This window comes from Rhipicephalus microplus, chromosome 2, assembly GCF_043290135.1.
Source record: "Rhipicephalus microplus isolate Deutch F79 chromosome 2, USDA_Rmic, whole genome shotgun sequence".
NCBI lineage: Eukaryota > Metazoa > Arthropoda > Arachnida > Ixodida > Ixodidae > Rhipicephalus > Rhipicephalus microplus.
Genome location: NC_134701.1, coordinates 286,844,091 through 286,860,325, shown reverse-complemented (window position 1 = coordinate 286,860,325; position 16,235 = coordinate 286,844,091). Strand labels below are relative to the sequence as shown.

General features: G+C 45.7%; 1 protein-coding gene across 1 annotated transcript in view; it reads left to right on the top strand.

The window, feature by feature from the left end:
* The window catches only part of LOC119162340 (anoctamin-7-like), a 71,659-nt gene that overhangs the window by 18,480 nt on the left and 36,944 nt on the right, over positions 1-16,235 (top strand). Inside the window, exons 4-8 of the mRNA XM_075882197.1 lie at positions 733-833; positions 5,206-5,281; positions 8,376-8,766; positions 9,372-9,425; positions 10,546-10,640. Of these exons, the coding sequence (XP_075738312.1) occupies positions 733-833; positions 5,206-5,281; positions 8,376-8,766; positions 9,372-9,425; positions 10,546-10,640 (717 nt within the window). The remainder of the gene's footprint in view (positions 1-732; positions 834-5,205; positions 5,282-8,375; positions 8,767-9,371; positions 9,426-10,545; positions 10,641-16,235) is intronic.

Here is a 16,235-nt window from a genome sequence, read left to right as displayed (position 1 = left end):
ATTTCACCAAACTCGAGATTGCATTAGCACGATTATTTAAACGATATGTTTTGTTGGTCTAATACGTTTGCATATATTTTTTATCTCTGAATTAGCACACCAGTTTTGGGGTTGTGTGAAATGCTCTCACTCTTGCTGAAAAGTACTGTTTATAAGCTAACCGTCAGAAATTTCTTGGTTCTTTTAGCGAGTATTTCTCTTTTAGTTATCTGTCATTGTGTAATGTAAGTCACGTGTTTTCACTCGTCCTCTACGAAATCCTCCGATATATGGATCCCTTCAAGCCCGAAGATCTATTCGCTCGCCTTCACGGCTGTAAGCTTGTGTCGCGGAATAAACTTAACGAAGCTGTTCTGTCCCAGTCTTACACGTTCACTGACAACTACAGATCATCGGAGGACTTTCTCATAACTTTGCTGCGGTGATGTATGTAGTGGTTGCGTAGCTCGGCTGCTGACGCAAAGGTCACAAGTTCGATTCCTACAAGGTGGTCGAAATGTGGATGGAGGCGAAGTGTACTGATTGATGTCAGTGCATGGTAAGAACATCTGATGGTCGAAGTTTATGGAGCCCTCCACTGCGCCGTCCCTCATATTTCTGTGATAGTTCTTGGGCGCTAAACCCAGGTAATAATTAAATTCATGTATATTAAAGTTTTATTGGATGCCGGTGGTCACGACTGCACGATGTTATTTGTGTTTCTCTGGGCGTTTTTTTTTTCTTCTACAACAGCACGGACCATCAGTGCCCCTTTTCAATGCCGCTGCAAAGAATGGTTTTTTGGCACAAAAGACCGATCGAGCTACTTCCGGTCATCCATACGGTGTCTTTTGGTAAGTGATAACAAATGTTCGTTGATAAGGTAATCAGGTTTTACACGAACATACATTTATTTGATACGTATATCTGTGTTAGCAATAATCTGCTATGCTGATGCAGATAATGTGGATAAGGCAAAAATATGTGTGTTCATATGTGCACTAGCGTGCGTGCGTGCGCGCGCGCGCGTGTGTGGGGGGGGGGGGGGTCGTGTGTTGTATTTACAGAACAACTAACAGCTTCAGTCATTAATGCCCTAATGAGAAACAAGTGGTGGATACTATTTTATTTGGGGATGTGTTATGTCAAAAGAATAAATTTTGAAAAGTTGTATGCCATTATTATAATTTAAGACTATCCTCAGGTATGTGATAAAGAAATATTCTTTGAAACATCGAATCACTGCTTGGTCATTTCACTCGCAAGCGTTTTTTTTGTATATAAAAAATACGTGCTCCGATATATAAAAAAACTGAATAAAAATAACCTAGTGCTGCTTTGTAAACATTTTACAGTTTCGGTAACATATGGGCGTGCACGTCATGCATGTCTGCAATGTCTTCTAACATAATGGGCCTTCTGATAAAGATAAACCTACGTACTTACTCATATTGGAAGGAGTTCTAACGGAGAGAATTTGTAGTAAAAATAAAATGTTGGTCGTATATTGTGAACCACACGTAATGAAACAATTTGCATTGTTTTGAATAATTTTTTTCCTAAAATAGTTTCAGTGCCCAAATTAAGCTAACGTTGAATATCGTGCGTTTTCCCTATAGCTGCCCTCAAAATAATAATAAAAAAATCGGACACCATACTGCTCTTTGCAGGTTGTGCTCTTTGCAAAAGTGTTAGTTGAACAAGCTATGCCAACGTTTTTCTAGAAAATAATTCGAATTGAATTCATTTCCGAATTTCAGTAGCCGATGTACCACTCCTATCTGCGTATTTCGTGTAGCCAAAGAACAAAATTATGCGAAGCCTCTTTCCTGTCTACTTAGCCACAACGAGTCTATAAAGGCCAGCCGTAGCATCTGTTTGATTTTGACGCTTACGTCCAGTACCCAGTTTTAAACCTTGGTGTGCCAGAAAGGGCAAGGGCAGTAAGGGCAGGTAGTAGGTAACTATAAAATTTGTTGCTTAATTCCTACTGCCATTGTCTGGCGTCGATATATATATATATATATATATATATATATATATATATATATATATATATATATATATATATATATATATATATATATATATATATATATATATATATATATGATGGGAACATTCGAGTGCCTACTGAATACTCTATAGGCTGCACCGACAAGAAATATATTTGCTTGCGCAAACAAAGAACCGAACCGAATTTGAAACCTTGCGCCAAAGTTCATGCTACGTCTCGAGGCAACACCATCTACAGAAAATGAGAAAAATAATACTTTATGAGGCACACGTAGTAACGACAGTAGATCGAACCGATCGACCGCCCTTTGCGAGCCACCTGGAAAGGAAGGGCGAACGAGGCGCATCGAAAGGCACTCGCTCAAGTGCGTTTCACGACGTCAGCGCTGCGATTGCATGAGGTTCAAACAAGCCGCTTGCTATGTAAAGGAGAGCTGAGTCTTTAAATAGCCCACGTGTGCTGCAAGCCTTATTGCCATATTCTCTATATAGCATCAACCGAGGCACACGTATGACGCCTGTATATACTGAGCACTCCGCTTCTCATACTCCCTTTGTTCCGTCCGCTCAATGTTCATTCTTCCGAGTTTCAAAACAGCATTTGCTTATCTCCCCCACACTCTTTCCTTACCTTGTCCTTCTTACTGTAACCTTGGAGGCACGGGGATAAAGTCGTTTTATAAGACGCTTTACTTCTTAATGCCCATTGTGTCTTACTTGATACATTGAATATGTTGCCGAAAAAAAAAAGGAGGCAATGAAGCTCAAGAATGTTCATAAAAAATTATTACTGCATATTTATTATGCTACAGTGAAGATACGCTGACTTACACATTCAACCACTATAAAGAAATTGTTTCAATTAAAACTAATTGGCTTATGCATGAAGTGCAATTTTACTAATTTTTAAAAGTTACAACAAAGGTAAATATTGTGAGTGTGGTCTCCATTACAGAAATAGGTGAAGTGACAATGTGCCGGTTAGGCTGTTGATGTCACAGGCTGCGCTCATAATGAAAATAAAGGCTCTTCTTGTGGACCATTTTTTCGCAAGCTCTTACATAATCATTTGCGACTCGCTAGTCGTGATGCCGCTGCAGTGGGTCGGTGTTTACGGTGCTGGGCTGCTGACCAAAGATACGCGAGTTGAATCCCGGCTGCGATGGTCGCATTTAGACGAAGGCGAAGTGTCCGTGGCCCGTGTGCTGTCAATATCTGGGGATTCACTTCCAGAAACCACGATGTGATTGTATAAGAGGGTACAGGGCTCCAGAAATGTTGACCATCTGGTGTTCTTCAGCGTGCATTGACATCACACAGTGATCGGTCCTCTACCATCTTGCCTCCACTGAAATGCGACCGCCGTGGTGGGGTTCGAACCCACGACCTTTGGGTCAGCAGTCGAGCATCGTAACCACTAAACCACCACGGTGGACTGCTGTGCGATGTCGGCGCTTGGTGAAGAATTCCTGGCATTCCCGGATTTTCCAGTATGGTGTGCGCCATAAGCAGAAGCTCAGATATTATTATAATATTGGCTCTAATGCCCTTATTAAAACCAGAAAATAGTATTTCCTACTTGCAGCTGCTGTGACCGCTGCGAGAAGACCACAGATTTGAAGCTGCGGCAGGGCAATATTTTGTTGTCCATTCAAGGCGAGCATGGCTAACAACTTGTTTTCTGTACGTTGCAGGTCTCTTTTATATTTGGTAATGATAAGCTTAGTGTACAGCACATAAACAGCAAAAGAAAGGTTTACTCAGCTGCATAACTTTTTGGCATCACTGTGGAAGCTACAGAACCTTAATACATGCCTGCGACCATACCAGGAAAAAGTACTTAATTTTACTTTTATTTTCTTGCTGAAAGAAATGCTGCTGTGTTTGTTACCAGACTCAGATGTGGAAAGCCGAAAGCAAATTATTGTTTCCTTTGCAAGAATGTCTTTCCCCCTCTTTTCATTTGTTAAACAGCACCATATTTTTAGCACGCACATTCTCCGAACTGTATATGGCGTCCATGACGTGTGGCGGGTCAGTTTGCGGTCACTTTGTTTATTTATCGAAGCAAAAGGTACCCTTAATATGACACTAAAATGTACACAGAACAATAAAAAAATTGCATCTATTAACATTATTGTGTGCATAATATTCTAAACCCGTTAACGATGCGAGTGAGCAAAACCGAAATAAACTGCAAGATGCTGTGCTACTTGCACACTAATGTGCAGGAGCCCATCACCTTCGCTCCACTGTCAAGGCATGGGGTCGCCGAGCAAAGAGCAGGGGTTTTTTCCTAATGACCGACAAGCTTCTTATTGTCCCACTTGCTGAACTTATAAGATATGAAACAATATTATTAAACGATGTATATATACGAAATGCCTATATTTGTTTGACTTGGTCCCACTGACCACAAGGTACATTACTTTTCTTCTGTCCAACCACGTGGAACATATTTCATTGTCCCAAAAATGTTAGCCCAAGTTACGTGGGGCACCTAGCATAGAGCAGGAACACAGCATTGAAAAAAAAAAGCTCACGCGATCATGGATATGAATACAGAACTACAATTATCAGTGAACAAACCATGTGGTCTAGCCTGCTTCATTTTGTAGAATGAACGATGTAGCCTGCAGTGATAACCAAACGGAAGATGCTTAACGTTTCCCTCCATGGAGACATGCTTTTTTTGTACTGCTTTTGAGTTTTACAAAAAAGCCAGCTTGTCCTTGTATTATTTTTTTTTTGTAACGGCTAAGTATAGTTGAAAAAACCTCAGCCCCGAAAAATATTCTGCCAACGCACCTGGTAGGAATGGTATTTGGCCACCAGCTAGACTAACAAGGATAGGAGGCGCGGCCGAAGACGGCCGAAAATTCGGTAGATCAACAAAATAGAAAAACTTGGAGGCATAACGCGGAATAAGCTTTCATAGGACAGGGTGGATCAGAGACAACTAAAACAACAGAGAGGAGTCTGCGTCCTGAGGAGAACATAACATTGGCTGACGACGACAATGATGCTTGGATATGCATATGTATGTATACTTTGAAGCCAGTCAAATTTGATACGATGAATATTTCAAGAAAAGGATTCACGCAAGGAGAGAGAGAGAGTGTGTGTGTGTGTGTGTACGTGTACGTGTACGAGACCAAACACGATGAACAAGTGTACTTGATTTACATATTGTTTATTTTGATTTTTCAGACTCACCACGTACTCACAAACATCGATATTGCCAAAGACGAGACTTCAAACCCTGCGGAGTATCACAAAAAGAAAGGTAACTATTTCGACAAGTCACGTAGCATTACCACCAGCGTGGGCCGAAAAATATTTGACAGTGACAGAACGGGACGAACGCAACATACATGGCTGTCAGCTGGGTAGCTTTACTTTATTAGTACCTCCATATTATCTTAATTTAGTCACTATTGTCAGAACTTATATTGAGTAATGTTAGATTGTCTAATGCGGCTGATGATTTTACAAATGTCATACGACAGGGGTGTCAGGCCAGTTCATAGTGTCATTTCTTTCTTGCAAGAGCTAAGCAGCGGATTGAAATGATTCCCAGAAAGTTTTGATCTGTTTTCCCCCAAAATGTATGCCAACAAAAATCTTAAATACGTATGTTTCACTGCAATACATGCTCGCGTTGCAGTGAAACGTACAAATAGTATATTTATGTAGAGAAGTGAACGAGCGCGAATCATTAGTCGACGCACTTTGGCGCCATTTACTGGACAAAAGATGGGCGACAGATACAACACAACTCACTGGCTCGTGTACGGAAAACTAGCGGATACTGAATGCGCCTGCAGTGTACAAAACGCACAGTTCGCTAAGGTGGCATAGCGAAGCAACGACTTGAATCACCACATCCACGTTAAAAACAGCTTTGAAAGCCTAGAAGTACATCTGCTGGATTGTCAAAAAGTGTTAACGGCACATAGAACGATTAGGAAACAACGGGACAACAGATGCAAAGAGTGCTGACTTCCAACTAGTTCTGATAAGATAAAATTTCGATAAGAAGTTCATTTACACAATGCAAGAGAGACGGTGCCAGACCAAAAAAAAAAGAATAGGAAAAAGAAACAGGAAAATATGTACATGTGCCGCGAGCATTGCTTCGCGTGCATACCATGATAACGTTTTCAATACTGTGCATAGTCATATCGCTATTCATTGTCGTGGCTGTGAGTGTACACCCTGCTTCAATCAGAGCAACATGCTGACAAGGTATTGGGTTCAGCTAACTCGTGAAGTTGTCGAAGCAGATATGATACATAAGCTTGGTGATAAGTGCATGCACCACCCATTGCACTTTTAAATCAGGAAATTGATTACCAGGCTGGGTTTTAGGGCCCAAGTGGTGATATGCTCGAAGTAAGTGAAATTATCAAACAATGCTTGCCGCCGCACATGTGCATCCTTTCCTGTTTGTTTTTGTTATTTTTTTCGTCTTGCACTTTCTCTCTCTTTCTCTCTTGAATTGTATAAATTTACTTCTTATTGAAAATAAAAAACTAGTTCGAAGTGAGCGTTTTTTGTCTCTGCTGTTTCGTCCTTTCGTATTCGTTCTATGCACTGTTAACTTTTTGAAAATGAGCTCTCCCCCCCTCCCCCATTTGTCCAAGCGTCAACCCTCTCAGACTACATCTGCTACATATTTTCGTAATTGTTCCGAGGCGAGATGGTACGAGCGTGCGTTTCAATTATGCACCGCGTATCAGTCATAGTTACAATCTGATTGGCCTCGCAATGTGTCACGACGTAAGCTCTGAACAAGATCTTACGTTGGTGCAGCCACGTCAGAAGCAACTTTGAAAGTCTGACTCTGCACTTATGAGATATCCTAATGTCTGCGCTTCTACTGATAAATCCGCACGCAGGCATGGTTAATTGAATAAAACGCGCCAGAACTTATCACCGTACCTATTTTTTAATCTGCTTTTAAAGCATTTTGTATGCTTCGCCGCGAAGCGTTATTGTACTGCAACAAAGACCCATAATGCAGGGTGCGTTTATTTTAGATCACCCCTATATATGCAATAATTGGAACATTACAGTAAAACACAAATAATGTCATGTCTGCTTTTGCCGGCTCAAACGTCTGTTGGATTTGATTAGGACGAATATAGCATTGAGCAACAAATAAATTAGAGCTGAAATTAAGCGTGATGAACTCTGTTCCGTAAGCACAGTTCTTCTAAAATGAAATTGGGACTTACTTGCACGTAGTACGAATTGGGAAGAAAAACCACAATTTTCTCATCGCGAAAAAAAGGGTGTTTTAAGAAACACACGTCCTCGTCGTGACACAATGTGGGACTACTTCTTGAATGGAGAAGTCTGTAAATTGAACGACTAACCACAAGAGGTCGTCCACATGCACGTGTGCCATTGACGTTCTTTGCAGGTGAGCGGCACGTTGCCTGGGTAGCTCGGCGCTTAAGGTGTTGCGCTACTATTATTTATGATGTGGATACGATTACCGACCACAGCGGCCGCATGTCGATGGGGGCGAAACACGAGGGAATCGGTTTACTTCAACGTTCTTGAAAGAGCATGAGGTGGTCAAATTTATTCCCGAGTCCACTCATACTGCGTCCGTCATTATCGAAATTGAAAATAAAATGAAAAAGGCGGAAGTTTAGGGCAAAAAGGACGCTTGAAGAGGTGGGAATTCGTGAACCTCAGGAATCGCTGGCGCCGACTTTTTGACAAGTGCATCTGTCTTCTTTGAGGCTCGAGCTGCTTGCAGCCTTGAAGTTTCGGCCTTCGCCTAGCGGTGGAACGGTTGTTACGGTGCTCGGCTGGTGACCCGAAGGTCGTGGGTTCGATTCCGGCCGAGGTGATCGCATTTCGATGGAGGCGAAAGGTAGAGGCCCGTGTACTGTGTGATATCAATTGATACACATTGGAAAACACCAGATGATCAAAAATTCCGAAGCCCTGCACTACGACGTCCCTCGTAGGGTGGCTTTGGAACGCGAACCCCCAGATATTATTACTAATGTTTCAGCCTTGAAGAAGACAAGTTCATCTGTCGAAACATCGGTGCAAGCGACACTTCGAATAGATAAATTAGATCTCACCTCTGTCAAATGACAATTTTCGCGCTTAACCCTTTATTTTTTTACAAGATACTGCAGGCATGGAGCCCAAGCAGGAATGGTACAGGCAGTAAGGCAATCAAGCCAAGCATCACACAACATACAATAATCCAATCATCACACACATACAACAATAATGCAACAAAGCTTATCATGTAGTGTTTTATTCATATTTTATCCTACAACCAGGGAGCTGGCACCGATAGAAACTCGGGGAGGGCCGCCAGAGTGTGACGCGACGTTCTTCCGTGACAGGGCTCTCGTACCTGCTGATGAAGAACGTGTACCTGGACGCATTCGTGGTTCACGAGCGCTCGGCGCTGGAGCCCGTGTGGGTTCCAGGCGAGGGGCCGCCTTCTCGGCCGCAGCCTTTGTCCGCCCTCAAGGTGACCGACTCGGTTCACGTCCTCGACGACGACCGCTTCTCGCCCATGGCTCCGACCGCCGCCGGCACGTCCGGGGACACGCGCGCCGCCCTGGATCGCCAGTGGCGCAAGCTGGTAGGTGGCCAGCCGCTGGACAGCATACGCGACTACTTCGGAGAGAAGATCTCCTTCTACTTCGCCTGGGTAGGCACCTTCATCGCGTCCCTAGTCGTACCCGCCGTCATCGGCCTCGGCGTCTTCTTCTTCGGCGTCATCGAGAAGTGAGTTGAAGTACGGGCTACGAGCACGCTATACCATCCACGCTGTTCCGGTGTCATGTGGCGGTTTTACGTCGAACACTACCTCTGACCCAGCCGCTTTTCCAGCGGAGAGGGGGGGGGGGGAGGAGGAGTCTGGGCAGGTTTCTTTAAATTCTTTCTTTATCTCTTCCTTTCAGTCTTTCACCGCGGCAGTCGCATTTAGATTGAAGCGAAACGCTTCAGCTCCTTGTACACTTATGTGCGCGTTATAGAACTCCGATGTGACTAAATTTCCAAAGGCGTGTCTTATGGTAAAATAGCATTCTTTTTACACGCAAAACACAGAAATTAATATTTGTATGTTTATTTATTCATTTTATTGCAATTCATTCAATTTGGGTGGCGTTTGTCACATTTGTGCGGGCGAACAAGAATAAGCAAGGTATCGCATATTGAACCCAGACTTGGTCAGCATATGCTATTTACGATTTCTGTCTTTATTTTGGTTTGTTTAGCACCATTTACCTGACTGGTGTCATTATATTCTCGAAGGACGCAGCTTTTTTTTTTATGGACTGAGAATGTAAACCTGTTTTGCCTAATGTTAACCCTTCTTAAACTTCCAGAGTGACAAGTGACAAAGACGTCCTTAAGAACGACACCAACGCCGCAAATTACACGTGAGTGAGCAATGGCAACACCCTATAGTCTCCATTAGATTTTGTGTGTGTGCGGTTTATATCACGCGTTTCATGCTTAACTTCCTTTTCCTTTCTAATCAACAGTACCTAAACGTCTAAAACCATTTCTAGCGAGTAGATATGTGAAAAATTGCCAAGCCTGCGCGGAACGCACAGCACAGTCACAGCGACAACATGAAGAGCGGCCTTTCAGAACATTATCTAAACACTCTTTGGGTAAATTCTAGAAATTCTAGAATTCTAAATTCTGGGTACTTCCTACGCCATAATCAGAATTTATGTGTAGTATGACCCGCATTCCCTGTGATATACCCTTCGTCATTCTTTTAAGAAACGTGGTATCCGCTAAACGGTTACAAAGAATATTGTGCGAGTTTTGCGTGGCATTCGGTGGCTGACGAGGGTGAAGTATTACGCCTCAAGTGGGTATGTGCCACAGGTGATGAAGAGCAAGCTTTTGTAATGTGTTGGAACATTGGACGACTCGTTACTTGATTCACTTTGTGTGACGCCTGGTTGTTCATTGCTGTTATAAAACGCTTTATTACTGATATTAACGCGATTACTTTCCCGACATCAAGCCTGCCTAAGGCAAGTTTGCGAACACGTCCCAAGCACCGGCGTGGCTCGGTGGTAGAATACTGGACTGGCACGCAGTGGACCCGGCCTGAAGCTCCACTGTGCCCTTGTTATTGTTATTTCGTGCAATAGTGGTTACAGACACCGGCAGCGGCGGCGGACAACTACGGTGCCGTGCGTGACCCGAGTTTTAATCTCATAACAGCTTTCGCTGTAAAACAACACGTCGGAGGGAAAGCTCAGCTGCATGGGCTTCGAAAATTCAGATACGCTGAAAGTATAGAATCAAGTGCATTTACAAGTAAATAATAAAAAAAGGTACGATCACATGAACATGATTCAGTACAACCATTAACGACACTCTAATTGTGTTAATAGAACGGTAAACCAACGACATAGAGCCGGAGAGATGCAGGCTAATTCTCGGAAGCAAATGTAAATGAGAAAGGATCAATAAAAAAAAGCCGCCGGCATGCACGTTGCCGATGCACTGACGTTCATTCCGTGGATTGCCTTCCAGAGACGTGAATGCTATCATCTACGCCGTTGACGTCATCAAGGCAGCCGGTGACACTTTCCTTACACCCTTCTTCGCTTTCACGGTCTGCCTTTGGGGTGAGTGGCTATATGGTGTTTGTTGCTTCCTTTCACCCCTTCTCTCTCTCTCAATGCCGCCGTGCGTCGAGTCCATTACCGGAGCTCTGCATCGACCGATTCTGTCAACCGTTTGTCGAATGCGAGCCAAAGGAAAGTAGCCAGTGCGAGCCGGTCGTTGAGGTGGCGCTGTTATGACTCCCCCGCAGACATCTTAGCGGCGAACGCGAAACGTTTGTTTACGTCATTTTTAACGTGTCGTAGACCTATTACGACACTCGGCTTATTGTCATGCGACAGTAAGTGCCTCGGCGAAACTGTAGCTGTTCTTGGACAGCCTGATTAAATTCACTCATGAGCTAAAGAACGCGTTCGGCTCCATTGACGAATCCCACTGTTATTTACTCTTGGCAGCGTGAGTTTGCGTGAACGACAGCTTTAAGTCACTTTTGTAATCACTTCCGGGGCTCTAGCTGTTATCTGCGCAGCACTGTCAATTGCTAGCGAGCGTGATCGCCTACACCCGGAAAAACCATAGGAAGGCTACTACACGTGCCTTCTGAAGCAGCTTGCCTCAGTACAAGTATACCTTGTTACTCTGATTGAATGTGCGCCTTTGCATACTCAGCAGCGGCGAAAAAGTGTTTATCGTGGCATGGTACGTGAATGGTACGTGAATATAGTCATGTGATCGAGCGAAGCTACCACACGACATCAAAATCGATTATAGCGATAAACGCCATGTGGTGGCGAGACATTGGATAGGTGGCGAGACTGAAAGTTGTAAACGAATATGTCTACTTATGACAGGTAGTAACCGTGGGCCCAAACCATTAGAGCGAAATAACTTGAAGACTAATGATTGATATGTGGGGTTTAACGTCTCGAAATCACCATATAATTATGAGAGACGCCGTATGTAAAGGGCTCCGGAAATTTCGACCGCGTGGGGTTCTTTACCGTGCATCCAAATCTGAGCACACGGGCATACAACGTTTCCGCCTCCATCGGAAATGCAGCTGCCGCAGTCGGGATCCGAACCCGCGACCTGCGGGTCAGCAGGTCGCGGGTTCCTTATAGCCACAAGACTACCGCGGCGGGGCAACTAGGAGACTAAGGGTGGAGTGTAGCACATTCGGCAAGCGTTCTCAAATCATGACTGGTAGGTTGCCAGTATCCCTCAAGAGGAACGTATATAACTGCTGCGTCTTACTGGTGCTTACCTACGGAGCAGGAAGCTGGAAGATAACAACGAGGGTTCCGCTTAAATTGAGGACGATGCAGAGAGCGATGGAAAGGAAAATGAAAAATGTAATCTTAAGAGACAGGAAGACAGCAGAGTGGGTAAGGGAACTAACTGTGGTTAAGGATATCATAGTTGAAATCGAAAAGACGAAATGGACATTGGTTGGACACAGCGCGTAGGCAGGATAACTCACTGGGTAACTGACTGGATTCCAAGAAAAGGCAAATGCGTGAGAAGGAGACGGAAAACTAGGTGGGCAGATGAGACTAAGAAGTTTGCGGGTATAACGTGGCAGCAGAAAGCACAAGAATACCGGGTTGATTGGCGGAACATGGCAGAAGCCTTTGTCGTCAGTGGGCGTAGTCAGGCTCATGATGATGATGATACGCCATGTGTTCAGTGTATTTTGTCAGAAACAAGAAAATGTGAACGCGCACGCTTCCACAAGGCTTTCAGGCATGAATGCGCTGACAGGCGCGCATATACACGCACGCAATGAGATTGTGAGCATCTGCGCTTTTTTTTAATGTTTTAGGGGCGAAGCTCGTTAAGGTCGAGGCTTGTCAGTTGGCATTGGTGTTGTGCGCCACAGCCGCCTCTGGCGATGATGTTGATGACGATGAAGAACAAGCGCGTTCCATACCACACACATACGTTATCTTTCTGCCGTCAAAGCGCATGCAAGTACCCACTATACGAGATGACGACGACGCTGATGATGATGATCAGTCCGGCTTGTGCAGGGGATGACGTCTCGATATGCCTTACGATGGATTTCGTATAACTAGAAACAACCACCAGGGGAACGTGCACAGACCCCGTCTTTGCCAAATTCAGGCTAGATCCCATACCACAAAACAGTAATAAGGACGGCAAAACGAAATTAACAACTGAACACAACTCACCATTTTTTACTAATAAACATTTCATATAACTGTGCACCACTTTGTCGCTCGTTTACATGAGTGAGTGGTTCATGTCACGGGTGATTTACGGTAACACCAAATGATCCTACTGCTTCGCCCACTCATCATCATTCACTTTTTGGATTTGCCATGATTTTTTGAGGAGGTAATGACGTGCCAGTTTTTCCTTTGCTCCCAAGTGCAATGTAAGTGGAAACACTCTGGAAAGAGCAAACGTAAAATCACCCAAGAGTTCATTCATGTATTCCAAGCTTCAAGTTATCAACCGAAGTAAACCTATCAAAGCACTTCAGGTCGAGTAAGTCTATGCAAAAAGTAAGAACAATACACGGAACGATCATAACAATATGCAATGTTCGTACTGTAGTGAGGTAACATGCAGTGGACGCACTCAACGGAACATCTGTGAAATCATAATGAATACGCTTTGAAAATTACGGAGTGTCCGCTTTACGACCAAATGAGTGTTTGAAAAAAAAAAAACATCTTTTTAGGAGTTCCTCAAACGACAGCGGTATCCTATTAAGAATTCAATTGTCTCGACATCTCATGACGAACTGAGTACGACACTGCATAAGGATAAGGTATTCTACGTCTTTATCAGACTGTTCCGAGAAATAAAGTAGGCTGTTTGATTCGCCTACATTTTCAAAACAGGATCATGTGTAAATAGGGCAATGCACATGGGAGAGAGACGATACAATGTAACAGTGTATCAAAGAGCACCCTGCAAGTTCGCCAATACCATATGTCATATATGTGTAACAATAACATGGCTTATGCTGCGATCACTGTGCACGAACTGATGCAAGCCTGAGACAATAAACACTCGCTGCGGAGAAACACCCGTCTTCAGTGACAGCGACATTCAAGCGTCTAAAAACTCAGTTGCCCGTAATCAGCAACTTCATTTGTTGCATATGCTGACCCTCTTACCAGTGAGCCAAGCACCACATTTTTGAGCTGTTTTCATGTGTTTAACGACTCGTCGATTTCTGTTATTCCGAAATGTCCAGGGCAATAATACGGCAGAAAAAGTATCGTTAACAAGAATATAAGTGTACTCTCATTTTGAAAACGATAGCACACAGTGAAACCAAGCAGCAATCTCGTTTTCACTAATGACTGGAGACGCTATATTGCGAATAATGTCGACGCCATAAGCAGCCTAGCTTCAATGCCAGTGCTTCCTGTTGACAGCGACACGCCATTTGAGTCTGCCGCATGCCGGCCACCCTTTATGAGCGAAACGTATACGAGAGACTTTTGAGACACGGTCACCATTTCTGCAGCTCGTTTGCAATCAATATGTCATCGTAGAATGAGGCCGTGTAAAGAGTGCCGTCGGCCATAGTTGACATCGAAGCCATAAATAGGAATGAATAAAATCGAAGAAGAACGACGCAGCATTCAAGGACGTAGATGGAAACGCGACAGCACGTAGTATATATATATATATTGTAATGACGAAAACCGAAACTGGAACTCTCTCTGGCACAGACTCGCTGGCTAGAGAGGAAGACGAGGAGGAGAAAGCAGAATAAGAACAGCCGGCCTGCAGAAAAGGCGTTGTCTCTTATTTCTCCGCGTTACAATGGCGCAGTCGACAGGATGAAGACGTCTTACGTCCCGGCTTCGTCACCCAGGATACCCGCCGACGTGTAGCCGCGGTAAGCGTCGCTTGAGGACGGCGTCAAGGCCTCCTCGGCGGCTCCAGCACCCATTCCACTCCAGCACCCGTTCCCGGTACCAGTTCACGATAAGGAACGCCGTCACGCTTCTTCGCTGATGGAACCCGCAAGGCGTCCGTCGCGGCCAGCATCGATCCCAGCACCGACGGATGGCGTCCAGGCCTCCGTTGTGGTTTCGGGGAACTTGCCCAGGGGCGCGACACGTCACGGCAACCATGCGCACGGGCCTCTCTCACCTAGGGATGGCGTACATGCCTCCTCCATACCTGGCAACCTGTCGGCGCTTCAAGCACCCACCGTGTACGGCGTCGAGGCCTACCCGGCGGCGCAACACCGCTTCATCTACGCCACAGTACCAGGTCACAACTCATCACACGGGTTCCGCTTGTCTGGGAACGTCGTTGACGCTTCCAGCGCCCTGGAACCCATGTCCACGAATCCGACCACAGCTGGATTTCCAAGGGACGCCGTCCACGCGTCCTTGGTCAGGAATTGTACCACCTCGAGTACCGCAGTCACTGTATCCTCCGCAGAGGCGGGCCTTGGCTCTTCGTGCGGATCACACGACAGCGCAGCGGAGCTGCAGCATACCATCGCGCAACTCCGCGTCACGACCAACGCCCTCATAGCGTCGAGCTCCAAGCTATGTCCTGCCATCTTGCCAACATTGTGCGCACTCAATGCCATGTTGGCTGCGGCCGCCGCGCAAAACTTCGAGGTAAGCTCGCCCGAGAACCGTCGCAATCTCCGGCGTTCTCTCGCGGAGGTATCGGAGCAAGTGAACTGCTTGGCGGGGGCACATTTCGGAGTTCTGCCCGCCGTCCCGCCATCGCCGATTTCCTTCGCGCTACCGGAATTTCGCGGCTTCCAGGACGACGCCGAGGAATGGGTGGCAACCGTCAACGCTCTCGGAACGACTGAAGAGCAGAAGTGGGACATGGCCATAGATCGCCTGCGGGATGCTGCCGCAGCATGGCACAGGTACGAAGGCGTCGGGCAGCAGTCCTGGGCAGAATGGAGTGCAGCCCTGATTGCCGCTTTCGGACGGATTTCCTGTGACTCCAGCAAGTCCAGCTCGATCTTCCCCGAGGCCGAGGATGGAGCCCAGGCAGCGCCCCGCCTCGAGGCTGCAATCGTTCGTTGCAGCTCGTCAACGGAATGCTGCCAGGAGTTCCCTGCTGCTAACCCTGACCGAAGTGGCTGGAATCCTACACTACAGATCCCGGACTCTGCATCGGTATTCGACCTGAAAATACCGCCACCAGACCTTCGTCCGGAGATACGGCCCTCGCGCTCGTCGTCTGAGGACATCGAGGCACTCAATCCTATTGTATTAGACACAACTGAACCCTACCAGACCACGATCATGCTCAGCCACGCAGACACTCGGCTACCAAGGAACGTTTCCTTCGAGAAAGCCCAGATACCTAGCTACGCTGAGGCCACTGCCATCGAGAACTTGCCGAGGACCAGCCCTCCTGCTGTTTCCTCCCAGCATACGATGTTTGCACATGACAGTTCGCCAGAAGCCACCGGCTCGACTACGTCTGGGAGTTCTGCTGTGGTATTTATGCCCAACCATGAGCTGCGTCCCATCTCATTTCAAGAAATGGCCCAAACGTCATCATGGCTGCCTCGCAGAGCATCCCGCTGCAGTTCAGTCCACCAGCGACGGTGGGACAAACACCAGCGTTTCCAGGTTACTCTGCGACCTTGCCGGAACAGTCAGGGCCGTCCACCTGAACTGCAATAT